The sequence below is a fragment of the Chinchilla lanigera genome, unplaced genomic scaffold, assembly GCF_000276665.1.
Source record: "Chinchilla lanigera isolate Chin_1 unplaced genomic scaffold, ChiLan1.0 scaffold00182, whole genome shotgun sequence".
Lineage (NCBI taxonomy): Eukaryota > Metazoa > Chordata > Mammalia > Rodentia > Chinchillidae > Chinchilla > Chinchilla lanigera.
This window is the reverse complement of record NW_004955583.1, coordinates 97105-111003: the sequence shown is the minus strand read 5'-3', so window position 1 is coordinate 111003 and position 13899 is coordinate 97105. Positions and strand designations below refer to the sequence as shown.

Genomic DNA, 13899 nt, shown 5'->3' with positions numbered 1-13899 from the left:
CCCCCTCCCGATCGTCGCCCGCCTCTCCTCCTCTCCTCCCCCTCCTCCTCTCCCTCCTCTCCTCCTCGGTCGGTCAGTCCGCGAGGAGAGTCCGCGCGGCGGCGCGGTGTGCGTGGCGTGCTGGAGCCCGGCCGCGCGCAGCCCACCTTCCCCGCTTCCTCGGCCCCGGCCCGCCCTTCCCCTGCCGACCCCGGGGATGGAGGCGCCTCTCCGACGCCCCCTCAGCAGCCCTCCGCGGGAGAAGTGCCCCCCCTGAGCTGGTCCCCTCCCGCCATGGGTTCGGGGCCCACGTCTCCCCGGGCGGGGTGGCCGCTGCCGCTTCTGGTGGCGCTGGCGGCGGGGGTGGCTCCTCTGTGGGCCTCCCAGGCCCCGCACCTCCCGCGTCCTCACCCGAGGGTCCCCCCGCACCCCTCTCCAGAGCGGCGCGCAGTCTACATCGGGGCGCTGTTCCCCATGAGCGGGGGCTGGCCGGGGGGCCAGGCCTGCCAGCCGGCGGTGGAGATGGCGCTGGAGGACGTGAACAGCCGCAGGGACATCCTGCCGGACTATGAGCTCAAGCTCATCCACCACGACAGCAAGGTAGCCCGCGCGGGAGTGGGCGGCGGGGAGGGGGCTTGTGCCCGCCGCTTCGGACCGGGAGCCAGACCTCCCGGGGCCCGCGGGAGGTGAGCGGGGTTCAGGGGCTGGGCGAGAGGCGGGGGCTGGAGCTGCGGGGTGAGGTCCAGGGGTCGGTGGCCATCAGCTGTGCCCTGCCGGGAGGGGAGAGGCCGGTGGGAGTGTGGAGGGTGGGGACCTGGTGGTGGATTTAGCGTCTCGCTGCTCCTGGTTCTCTGGGACAGTGAACTAGTCCTGGGCTGGTTGGGGGCTCCAGGAATGTCAGAGGTGGGGTTTACGTTTACCATGGTAACAAGGTAGGTCTTGCGTAGGTTGTGGCCGGAAGGAGTAGAGAGATAGAGAAGATTTTTGAGGGACTTCAGAGCTCTAGCTTATTTACCAAAACAAACAGCAAGGTAGCGGTCGCCCTCCCTGACTCCGAATCCCGTCTCTGCGCTGTTGAGGGTCGATGGGCTGTGGGATATGTGACCTGTAGGGGCTGGGCGGAGCGTGGCCAAGAGCTGGGCGGAGGCGCCGGGAGGGTGAGCTGGTCGGGGCTCACATGGGCACCCTCTCGACAACATGGGGCTGGAGAAGTCAGGGTACAGGAGGAGAAAGAATGAAAAAGAATGGCGTGGGGGAGGGAGGAAAAGGGGAGAGGGGATAGTGCTCTGGAGGATCCCCTCCGGAGGGGTCCTGGGGCGTCGTCGGAACTTGGGCCGCGATTTTACCTTCCCGTTTAGCGCTATGGCCTCTAGGATGTGGGATGAAAAACGGGGTACAGGGTTCGAAGGAGAAGGAAGGGAGAAGGGGATGTTGGAGGAAGATCTGTAGTGAGTGCGAAGTGAGCAACGGGGGAATGAGGAGGGGTAGCACAGAGAAGGGAGGAGATTTGGAGCCTCATCAGATTTACCTTCTCTCACATAGGGGATCGGAGTAGGGTGATAGAGAAGGTGAGGATTTGTTGATTTCACACTTTGGGGTGTGCCCCGGCTTTATACTCATTTTCCAGAACATGAACGTACATCTAAAAATAAACAGGTGAGGGGAGAGGGACCAGGAATAGGGGTGCAGGCAAGGTGCTTTGGGAAGAGGAGAGCACAAGCGTTGTCAGGAGCTTGGAGAGAGAACTGAAAATCCCTTCGGACCGTTGTTACCCCTCTGTGTGTCCCAGATGTCAGTGTACACAAGAGTCACCGCACGAATCAAATACAGATTCTTTTTGTTTGTTTCTTTTTTTGTCTTTTTGAGACACAGTTTCGCTATGCATTTCAGGCTGGCCTTGAACTCACAGCAGTCCTCCTGCCTCAGCCTCCCGAGTGCTGGGATTATAGATGTGCACCACCAGGCCCAGCAGAAATATAGATACTAAAAACTGGATGTGGTGGCACACCCCTGTAATCAGTCGTCAGGAGTTCAAGGCCAGCTGGGAGTACATAGTGAGCTCCCTTCCGTGTCTCTCTCTTTCTCTCTCTCTCTCTCAAAAAAAGTGTATATGTGCTTTCTAACTCCTTGGTCCCAGAGGAATCCCAGATAGTATCTGTATCTTTAGACAGAAACCCTGCCTGGTAGAACTCACCCCAGGATGCCTGTGGAAAGAGCAGCAGGGTGCACGGGAAGAATTAGCTGTAGCTTGGGGAGGCAGGAAGAAAAGCAGGTGGTCAGGTCTTTTGAAAGAGTCGGGCTTGGGGGAGCAGGAGGGATGCCTGGTGGGCGTTGATGGAATGAGTGCTGAGACTGGCGATGGCGATGGGAGGCCAGGCTGGGGACTCAGGCCCCCCACAGTGACAGGTGGTCCCTTGCAGGGGTCAGGAGCAGCTGGGGGACCTAAGAGTGGGAGCTGGAGGGGAAGATAGCAAAAGCTGCAGAGGACCCCTTCCCTGCCAGCTAGTGCTGACCCTTGCAAGAGCCAAGGAGGAGGAGAATGAAGGAAGTGTACTGGGAGGGGGAGAAGCTTACAAGTGAGGGTCTTCAGAGGTGGATAGGGTGTGGAAGGAATATGAAGAAAAATGAACAAAGAGAAGAGGCTGCACACGTCAGGACTGATTCCCTTGCTGTGTTTATAGGAACTGTAGGTTCTTGTGTGTCCATCCTCCTTGTTCCTGTTAACATTCTCACTCCGGGGGAGAAGAGCAGGGGTGCTGAGGGACCTTGGGGGGAAGCTGGCTTGGGGTCTGGAGTGAGAGATGCCAGGAAAGCGCAGGACGGAGGGACCCCAGAACGGTAAAGTTACACAGAGGCGCCCAGGTGGGAGGCACGAAGAGGAAACCTTCAAAGTGTAGGTGAGCACAGCTCCTGGCAGGCGAGGGTGGGCAGTCAGCAGCATTCAGGTGGCCCTGGATTCTGCCCCTGCCCCTGCCCTTTAGCTTCCCACAGCGTCCCAAATGTCAGCTCTCAGTGGGGCGTGAGCGGGCTCCAGGGGGCCTTCTTTATTTCCATCGCAGCGCTGCACCCCTAGCTCACCCTCCTGGTCCCCTGTGCTGCTCCTGGCTCCCCACTGGCTGCCATTTCTTTTCCACTTCCTCTGGGGCTCCAGCAGCTTCCGAAATGTCATATTTCAGCAGGGGAGACCCACGACTGGCTCCCTCCCTCCCGCACTCCCCTCCTCCCAGCTTCTCTCCTGCTTTCTGAATTGCTTGCTTTTCCTAGCTCTGTGCCTTTCTTTAAAGCAACATCTGGTTTCTGGAGAGTTCCATTCTATTTATTCTCCCATTCTTTCCTCTGAGCATCTTCGCTACTTCTAGCCTTGCTTGTCTGTTTTCTTGATGGACTTGTCCAGTGGTGGAGCCCAGCAGGAGCGGGTAGGGGGCATGGAGCAGACCCCCTGTTGGTTTTGTTCCGGTTCTCTCTTTGTTTATTTATCACTAGCCCTGAAAAGAGAGGAGGGAAAACAGGAAGATAAAAGAAGACAGGGAGAGGGATTTTGCAGAGACAAAGGAGGACATTTCATAACCAGCTTTGAGGAAGCTGTGTGGGAACCTGGGGATTTTGGTGGGTGGGGAGGAGGGTGCCGTGCAGGTGGGCCTGGGGATGTCTCAGGATGAGTGGAGACAGAGAAGGTGTGTGTGGGTTAGTATTGAAGGAGGCGTGTGCCGGAGGGGAGAGGGACAAGGGATCAGACGGAAGACAGAAGGGAGTTTAGGGACAGAGGAGAAACAGTCCTGACAAAAGAGATGTCAGGAAGGAAGAGAATATGGTGATTGTAATGAAGGAGAGTAACCGAGGGAGGAACTAGGTTGTCGGGGAAGATGGGGCAGCGGGAATTACAAGGGGAAGAGGGCCTTGGTGAGTCTGTGTCGTCCCCTCCTTCCTTGCTCAGTGTGACCCAGGCCAAGCCACCAAGTACTTGTATGAGCTGCTCTACAATGACCCCATCAAGATCATCCTCATGCCTGGCTGCAGCTCTGTCTCCACACTTGTGGCTGAGGCTGCCCGGATGTGGAACCTCATTGTGGTAAGCAGGCCTGTGAGGGCCAGAAGGTGGGTGGTTCCCTTGGGGTTGTACTAAGTGCGGGTGGTGGGTTTATGTTGAGGAGGGCAGGGGAGAGGAACCCACATCAGAATTGAGAGCACTTTGCAGACCTGAGCTTGTCAGCCTCCTTGAGAGGCAGCCTGACCTGGTTCCTCGTTGGAAGGAACTGAAATAGATCAGACAGAGCACCCTGATTGTGAGGGGGGCGTGTGCCTTCTAGACTCACCTTTCTTAGGACACAGGGAGGGAGGCTGGGGGAAAGCAGGGAGACAGCCCCAGAAGCAAGGGAAGGGTTAAAGGAGCTCCGGGCAGCCTCAGAGGAACCCGCCAGGGACTTTGGACAGCGGACATTGTGTTTGCACTATCGTTGGCCCTCTTAGCTTTCTTACGGCTCCAGCTCACCAGCCCTGTCAAACCGGCAGCGTTTCCCCACCTTCTTCCGAACACACCCATCAGCTACGCTGCACAACCCCACCCGTGTGAAACTCTTTGAAAAGTGGGGCTGGAAGAAGATTGCCACCATCCAGCAGACCACGGAGGTCTTCACATCGGTGAGGAGGGGCTGGGGGTAGGATCCAGGGGCACCCACTCCAGGTGCTGTGGGGAGAGATGAGACAGGATTCAATTTGGTGGGAAGTCTTGATTTTTTTTTTTTAAATTAGTGCATTCCAAGTGAGTGCAGTGCAAGTTCTTTCTGTAGCGAGGGGGACAAGGGAGTGGAGTTTGGGAACCCATCTTTTTTATTTTATGATTTTATGTTCCTTTTGATTCTCTGTTCCCCTGATGGGTAGACCCGAAGTGGCTCCGTTCTATTAAAGCAGGTTCAATCCCAAGTTGAGTCCGGAGGAGGAAGGGACTAGGAAGCAGTACACTGGGAGCCCAAGTGGGGCAGCAGGGCTGTGAATGGCAGTGGAGAGGGAGACGGGAAGGAGGACAGGGAGTGAAGGGGCAGAGGGAGAGAGGCCGGCGGACTGGACACAGACACGGGTCTGGTAGTACACAAGGACAAAGAGCAGTGAAGGGACGGGGAGACTTGAGGCAGAGAGGAAGGCAGGGCTTCGTGTCTGAAAAGGGCCATCTGCTGCCTCCTGTCTGTGCTTGTTGCTGAGTCCTCTGCCCACTCGTGCTTAGTGGCTTTTCATCCTCTTTCCTCGGTGTTTTTGGCTGTTGTTCTGTGAACCTTTTGTCCATCTGCCCTTTACCCTTGAGGTTGCGTCCCGCCGTCTGTTGCAGCCCCTGCTTCGTCTCTTGTGCCTCCGCTGTGTTCTCCTCTCAGTGATAGGAGGGTGAATCCAGTGGCGTCCCTAACACAGACTCACCTGGAAGCTGTCTGCAAGCACCGAGGTGCTTTCCCTGGAACTCTGCTCACGAAGAGCAGAGCCGCTGGAGGACGGCTCTGAGCCCCGCTCCTTTGCTCTGAGTGTGTGGTCTCCATTTAACAGCCCTGTTTACCCCGTTGTGCACCCTGTACTTCTTTTTGCTTCTCACTCCCACTGTAGACCCTGGACGACCTAGAGGAACGGGTGAAGGAGGCTGGAATCGAGATTACCTTCCGCCAGAGTTTCTTCTCGGATCCAGCTGTGCCCGTCAAAAACCTGAAGGTGGGCTGGCTGGGTGTGGAGGGCTCAGCCTGCAGAGAGGCAGCTGAGGAACAGAGGTTTGCTGGAGAGGAGAGTCGGGGAACGCTTGTTCCTGTGGGGCGGCAGTGGCTTGGGGAGGATGAGCTCTGTCTTGTAGTTGACATTCCCCACTGCCCATTGCACACGACCCCACTTCAAGCACTTTGGGGTGGGAAAGCAAAGCTTTGAGCGCCCATGCACCCTCAGGAGCTCTGTTTCTTTCTCCGCTTGCAGCGCCAGGATGCCCGGATCATCGTGGGACTCTTTTATGAGACCGAAGCCCGGAAAGTTTTTTGTGAGGTGGAGTTGGAGTCTAGGGGGCGGGATGTCTAGGTGGACTGTGCCTTGGTTTTCTTCTGGGGTCTCCTTCCTACATCTCTGCTCAAATTGATAGCAAGTGACTGAGGTGATGATGAATAGGAAGCCTCTGACTCCATCCTTTGCACATGCTGGCTGTCTCACACGTGTGCACACAGGCGCACATGCATTCATGCACATACACTTGTGGGCACACATATGGCCACGTGCAGTACTCACCTTCCTCCTCCTTCTGATTTCGTGGAGGCCCATGAACCCTGTCTTTCCTGGCTGTCTGGAAAGACCACTCGGAAAGGGGCTGGGCAGGAACTTAGGAGGAAGGGTTGTTGAACCCCTTCTGCTACCCAGGACTTGTAGATTTCTTCTTAATTCTACTGCTCTGATCTGGTTCCCAAAAGGCTTAGTAGTGTCCAGTGAGAACACACACAAAATACCCCAGAGCATACCCCGGCCTCTCCATTGTCTGCATGCAGGTGTACAAGGAGCGTCTCTTTGGGAAGAAGTACGTCTGGTTCCTCATTGGGTGGTACGCTGACAACTGGTTCAAGACGTATGACCCGTCCATCAACTGCACAGTGGACGAGATGACCGAGGCAGTGGAGGGTCATATCACCACTGAGATTGTCATGCTGAACCCTGCCAACACCCGCAGCATTTCCAACATGGTGAGAGCACGGGGTGCAGAGACTGAGCCCGGGTGGTAGGGGGCAGAGGGATGTTGCGGGGGAGGAGAGGATGTGGGGTGCGGATCATGAGGGGAGGGGTCTGTCCTCCTGTGAGCTTGTTTGTGTCATCTCCTGTGGATTCTACCTCTGCTCGGACTTCCTTGGGCAGGAGAGAGAGAGGAGAGTGGTATATTCCAGAGGCCCCTGATGAGTGGAAGGGCTGTTACCATGGAAACAAGGAGCAGTTGGTGCGAAGTCAAATGAGGGAGCAGCTTTAATGATAACATAGATGCTTGTACACGCAAGCACACCTTTACCAGGGTGTTATTCCTGGGTGAAAACATACTTTATTTTCTTGGTGGCTTACATTGGTGCTTCAGGAGTTGCTTAATATTCACTGTGGTTGATACAAAATTAGCTTGGATTCTGATTTTTTTTCAGGTGATTCTGTTTTTAGAATTTTAGATGTAAAAGAGACTTTTGAAATAATTTGGCTCCAGATAGCTGGCTTGTAGTACACTTGGAGCTAGAAGACTGAGGCAGCCCTGCAGGGTGGGAGCATAGGTAGGTGTGGGGTGGGCAAGGGGAGACCTGCATCTCAGGGTGTGGGATCCAGGCAACTCCATAGGGTAACCTGTGTGTCTGCCATTACGCCATACATATGGCCAGGTCTGGAGGGTCTTTTTTTTTGAGAGCATGCTAAGGTGGGAGATAATAGTGTTAAAGCCTGAAAATAGATTATTTAGAAAGGATTTATGGACAGTTGATTTTTATGTGGTAAGTTGAGAGATTTTAGTGAATTTAAGAGCACCATGATACACCAGGCGTGATGGTGCATGCCTGTAATCCCAGCGCTCAGGAGGCTTAAGGCAGGAGGATCGTTGCAAGTTTGAGACCAGCCTGGGCTACAAAGTGAGCTCAAAGCCAGCCTGAACTGCATAGTGAGACCCTGTCTCAAAAAAATACAAAACAAAACAGTATGGCGTAGATTTCTCATTTATCTCTTGTAAACTGGGAAAATCGGGACTCAAGAGGTTTAGTGACATCTCACCCAGCATATATGCTTTTGAGTGGTCCTGCTGGAACCCGAGTCCTAGTTGAATCTAATTGCAAACTGGTTTGCCCCATTATTTTCCGTGGAAGAGTTTGAAGCACCTGGTAGGCAAACTCGCCACCACTGAGCCACGTCCTCAACCATTGACAGCTGCTTTTGAGAAAGGGAGAAATAAGAGTCAGGAAGTTGGTAATTGGATCCGGTAGTGGATTGTGATGAAGGGTCACCTGCCACGTGGATTCTGATCATAGACTTCTCAGATGTTTTGTGGGGACTGTCTCTGTGTTTAATGTGTCTGTGTTGAGAAATGCAAAAGACTCTGGAAGCTCACTCCCTGTAAAGTACTGGAGAGGGGAGTCACCCTTTAGCACTGGACAGGCTTGTTGGGGTTACCCAAGTCAGAAAGGCTTGGGGGGGTTCTTGAAGCCAGGGCCTGCCGGTTGTGACTTCTGTCTCATAACAGGGAGCTGGAGGAGCCCAAAAGAAAGCCAGGAATTTCTTTGAGGGACACTTGGACTTTGGAGGAGGATGTTACAGGACCTCTTTCTGGCTCTTGGTCTCTGGAGATAAGTGGAAACTCTTTGAGGCCACAGGGCTTGTAGTGACTCCAGCCTAAAATGCCAGATGGAGAGACTAAGGTTTTCCAATTGAGAACAGAAGAAGCCTTAACTGAGCTTGGAGGGTTGTAGGTGAGTCAAGTAGAACTAGCAGAAGTGGATCAGAAGCTGGAGTTGGATGTGGGAGGGCAGAGCCGTGCTCACACTCCACAGGAAAGGCCCAGGTTTATTTAGATCAGCAGTTCCAGATCCTTAGCTTGCTTCAGAACCACCTGGGAAGGTAGTTAGTGTCTGGATCGCTGAGTCCTTTCCCCTGAAGTTCTGTTCAGTAGGTGTAGGATGCAGTGACCTGTGCAAAGTGGGGTCCTGAGAGGGGCCGACGGGAGATTAAGAAGAAGATGACACATCAAAGGAAAGGTGGGACCTGAGGCAGGAACAATGTCCCAAACCCAGTGTCCTTATTTATATAAAGTAAAAAAAGGGGAAAAGCACACAACAGGGTCGACAGTGCAAGGTCTCAGTGTTTTGCAGAGGACACTGAAAATCAGAACACTCTCAGAGCTGTCTGTGCTATAGTTAACAAGGAAGAACACCAAGGCCAGACACCTGTTGGTGTGCAACTCAGCTAGAGGTCAGCTTACCCATACAGTCTGCCTATGGCATTCTGTGTCCTTGGGACTGGCTTTGCTCTGGTTTCAAGGAGTTTGGTGACCTTTGGCTCAGTCGCAGCTCGACTGCTCCCCACAGTAGGGTAGGCCTGAGAATTTAAGTTTCTGGAAAGTTCCTAGGGATGCTGATGCAACTGCCCTGGGCATCACACTCTTTAGAGGAGTGATTTTCAACTTGAGGTTGCAGTGTCTGGAGACAGTTTTGGGTGGGAGGTTTGGGGATGGGACAGATGCTCCTGGTGTCCAGTGGGTAGAGAACAAGGATGCTTCTTATCTTGCAATTCACAGCTCAGCCCTGACAACAAAGCTGTCTTGCCTGAAATGTCAGTGCTGTGGAGCTGGAGAAGCCCTGGTGTAGGGAAAGACTCTTTAGGGACTGGATATAGAAGTGGAGTGGGTTACAGTGGCTTGGAGAAGTCTCGCTGTGGCCCAGAGGGAAGGTGGGCGAGGTGAGGGTGTGACACAGCCTGATTGGGTGGAGACTCCATCAGGCTGTGAGTAAAGCCAACCGGAAGGCTAGGTCAGGACATGTTAGCTCACTGCCGGGTACCTGTTTTCACACCTGGAGGCGGACAGACGGGAGTATTACAACAACTGGGGTCATAAATTAGTAGTTGGCTAATGAATTTCTATGGATTGTGAAATTTTATTTATTTATTTATTTTTACTTAGCAGCATGATAGAATTTCTCTTTGAGGATTTTATAACCATATCTTTTGGGGGCAAGGTTGTTTTTTCCTAACTTTAGTCATGATGTGGGGACATGGTGCTCCTGTTGGCCAGGTGTGTGGGAGGTGGTAGCCTGGAGTGAGCTGGGAGTTTGAGAGTCTTCGCAGCAGATGATATCACACCGAACAGATGAATCCCTTCCCATCTGAGTGATTTCCTGATGCCGTCTTTACTTTGAATTGAGACTGGATAGACATAGAAGCCAGAGGAAGCATACTGAGTCTCAGCTTCGCTACTGTCTGAGAGCAGGTGCTTTGGGAGAGAGGCATCTCGGTACCAGAACCACGCAGGTGACTGGGCAGAGACGGAGTTTGCAAGTGCCAGATTCACTGTACAACTTTAGGCAGGCTACCTCACGTCTGTGCCTCAGTGCCCTTATTTCTACAGTAGGGGTAACAAGCGTACCTACTGGTGAACTGCTTATTAAACACACCTGTATATGTACCTTAGAAAAGTGCCTGGCACATAGTAAGAATAATGTAAATGCTAGCCATTGTCATCCTGTGGAGGGAGGGATTTTACTGAAACAGTTCAATATAATGATTAGGAGGAGGTGGTAATTTGAAAGAGTCTAATATGATTCCAAGGTTTTGATCTGATGTGTTGAGTGGTGTTGGTGTGTGAGGAAAAATTGAGGTGAGTTTCAGATACTTAGGCTTTTTTTTGAGATAGAGTCTCATTCTGTAGCCCAGGCTGGCCTTGAACTCATGGTGGTCATCTTGCCTCAGCCTCCTGAGTGCTGGGATTGTAGGTGTGCATTGCCACACCATTCCAGTTTTGGATGTTTTGAATTTGAGATTTTTTTTTTGAGACAGGGTCTTGCTACGTGGTGCCTGCTGGCCCTGGGCTCACTAGGTGGCCCAGGCTGGCCTCAAACTCACAAAAGTCTTCCTGCCTCAGCCTCCCAAGTGCTGGGATTACAGATGTGCAGCACCATGCTTGGTTTGAATGAGATTATTGATCATACTGGTGCCAATGCCTTACAGTCAATTGGAGATACAGAACTTGAGATATTGGGCTGGAATTATAGATCTTAATATCAGCAATCAAAGATGAGGTTGAGAGAGAGAAGTTTTCAGAGAGATGTAATTTACTTTATTATTTTATTATTATTTATTTATTTATTTATTTATTTTAGAGTCTAGCTGCATAATTCAGGCTAGCTTTGAACTTGTTATGTAACCCAGGCTGGCCTTGAACTCATGGTGGTCCTCCTGCCTTAGCCTCCTGAGTGCTGGGATTATAGCTGTGTGCCAGTATGCCTGGCCTGAAACTTACTTTATACTCAGCATTTTATTTTTATTATATTTTATATTTTTGGCTTTTAAACATTTTTACTTTTTTTTTTGGTACCAGGAATTGAACTCAGGACCTTGTGCTTGCCAGGCAGGCGCTTGTGCTGCAGAGCTATATCCCTGGCCCAGGCTCTTAAACATTTTTAAATTTTTATTTATTTATTTATTTATTTTTTGAGACAGGATCTTGCTATGTAGTTCAAGCTGTTTTTGCTCTTTTGAAACAGGGTCTTGCTGTGTAGTGCAGGCTGGCGTTGAACTCACTGTGTAGCACAGGATGGCCTTAAACTTCCAGTGACCCTCATACCTCAGCCTCCTGAGTGCTAGAATTACAGGAGTATACCACCATACCCAGCTTTCAGCATTTTATACATGTTTTTATTTCATCCTTATATAAACTTTTTTATTTTGTCTTTTTGAGACAAGGTCTCACTGTGCATTCAGGCCAGCCTTGAACTCAAGTTTATAGCTCAGGCTGGCCTTGAACAAACAGTAATCCTCCTGCTTCAGCTTCCTGAGGGCTGGGATTACAGGTGTGCGCCACCACGCCTGGCCTTATACAAACTCTTTAAGGCAGTAGTTTCCCCCTCCCTGCCTTTTTTTTAGTAGTCTCATTTTTTAAAAAATTTATTTTAAAAATAAAAGAAGGAAAACGTATTAATAAACAGACATCCATTTATAAAATAGCATAAAAACAAAACAATACAGAGTTACAGACAAAGTGGTAGGGAATTAACAATGGTTGTTATGTATTGATATCTTCAAAGTGGTTGGTTTCTCAGGAAAATAAATGGAGACATGCAAGATTGATCAAATTAGTAATCATTAACTGTTCCTTTCGATAGAAGCGGTAGAAGTCAGTAGTACAACTATGTTAGCTATCCTGTTTATACATACATACATAGTTTCCCCGTTTTTCTTTTCTCTTTTCCCTCACCCCAGTTGCTCTTTACTTTTGCGCATTTTCCTTTTGTTTCACAATGTCTATCAACTGGAATCTCATCTGACTGAAAAGTTTCTGCACATCTAAAGAAATCACCAGCAGAGTGAAAAGAAAACCCACAATTTGGGAAAAAATTTTAGCTGACTGTCCCTTGGACAAAGATCTATCCAGAACATACAAAGACTTAAAAAACATCAGCTCCCCCCCACCAATTCAAAGAGCCAATCCAAAAATGGGCAGCTGAGATGAATACACACTTCTCGATAAAGAAATACAAATGGCTAATAAATACATGAGAAAAGGTTCATCGTTAGTCATTCGAGAAATGCAAATTAAAACAGCAATGAGATTTCATCTCACCCAGTAAGAATGGCTATCATTAAGAAATCAACCAATAACAAATGCTGGTGAGGCTGTGGAACTCTTCTCCACTGCTGATGGGAATGCAGACTGGTGAAACCACTGTGGAAATCAGTTTGGAGATTCCTCAGCAAACTAGGTCTAGAGGTCCCGTTCAACCCAGCTATTCCTCTTCTGGGTATTTTCCCAGAAGATCTCAAAACATCATATCACAGCGATATATGTGCACCCATGTTCATAGCAGTGCAATTTTTAATTGCTAAATTGTGGAAGCAACCCAAATGTCCATCCATTGAGGAATGAAGAAAAGTGGTGGTACTTCTATATAATGGAATATTACTCAGCTATAAAGAAAGATAAACTTGAGGCTTTTACAGGTAAATGGTCACAGCTAGAGACCATACTCATAAGTGAAATAAACCAGACCTCTATATGTAAGCAATGTATTATCTCGCTAGTGCAAGAATCTGAAAGAGTGAATAAAAATTAGGAGGTATGATAGACATTGTGAAAAGAAAGTCTCATTTTGCAACTGAATAGTCAGTTGATAAGATTTAATGAGTTGCTGGAAATTTTATAGTAGATAAGTAGATTAATTGGAATTAGGATCCATCAATTTATTCAATGGAAAACTTTATTATTTTTAGAAATTTTATGTTTTTATTAGTACATGTCTGTAGTACGCGATGTTTACGTTGCTGTTTTTAAAAAGCAGTTTTAGATTCACATGCACAGCCTTCTGTATTAATAGCATTGCCTGCTGGAGGGGTACATTGTTTACCACTGTGGAAACTACATTGGCAGGTCATAGACAGTGTCCCTGGTTTACGTTAGGGTCCACTCTCGATGCTGTCCATTTTCTAGGTTTGTACAGATGTGTGTAACTTACAGACGTATCGTATCCACCATTACTGTAGCGTACACAGTATTTGCATTGTCCTAATCCAGTGGACGTTTATCGTTTGTTTATTAGAGACTGGGTACAGGGCTAGTGTTAGAGAAAAATGGGGCGTGGTCTTGCCCTCCGCAGTGACAGCGTCGAGTCTGTGTGTCTTCGAAGCCCAGGCAGTTTCTGCTGTAGCTGGCTGTTTCCAGAAAGTTAAATAGAAGGAAAAAGTGATCGGGCACGGGAAAAAAAGCTACTTATTCTTCATCTTTGTATTCATGCCATGAGAATTCGTGTGTGTTAACGTCTTCCAAACCCAAGCAGTTGTTCGTATAGTGCCCTGTGTAATACTTCAGTTTTGCCAGAAGCAGCTGTTAAGCTTTTCCTTGCGTGTTTCCGGGAGGTGTGGAGAGGAAGATGTAATTTTGTCTTTGTGTGGAAGACAGTTCCAAGATACCAAGAAGTTCACCCCTGGATATGAAGGCAGTTTACTGTCAGGTGTAGCGTGTCAGGTAGGCTCGTGGACCCGTCTCATGAGGGCTAAAGGAGCCACATTCTTTTTCGCTTTGGCTGAATGTGGAGGGAGGTGTGGATGGGACTGAACAATGGGCTTCAAGAGTGTGAAGGGAATATCCACAGTCTCCAGTCTTCTGAGAACACTCCAAGAGTCACTGAACTGAAGTCACAGATCTTCCTGGTTGACAAGCAGAGTGAGAAGGACGCGTGGTCGCCTTTTCTA

The 13899-nt window shown here is 50.1% G+C and overlaps 1 protein-coding gene across 1 annotated transcript in view; it reads left to right on the top strand.

Annotated features, from left to right (window-relative positions):
* Positions 1–13899, top strand: part of Gabbr1 (gamma-aminobutyric acid (GABA) B receptor, 1) — a gene marked incomplete at its 5' end in the record, with an annotated part of 29886 nt that overhangs the window by 4137 nt on the left and 11850 nt on the right. Inside the window, 6 exon segments of the mRNA XM_005414288.2 lie at positions 419–579; positions 3914–4048; positions 4447–4617; positions 5566–5667; positions 5920–5985; positions 6477–6668. Of these exon segments, the coding sequence (XP_005414345.2) occupies positions 419–579; positions 3914–4048; positions 4447–4617; positions 5566–5667; positions 5920–5985; positions 6477–6668 (827 nt within the window).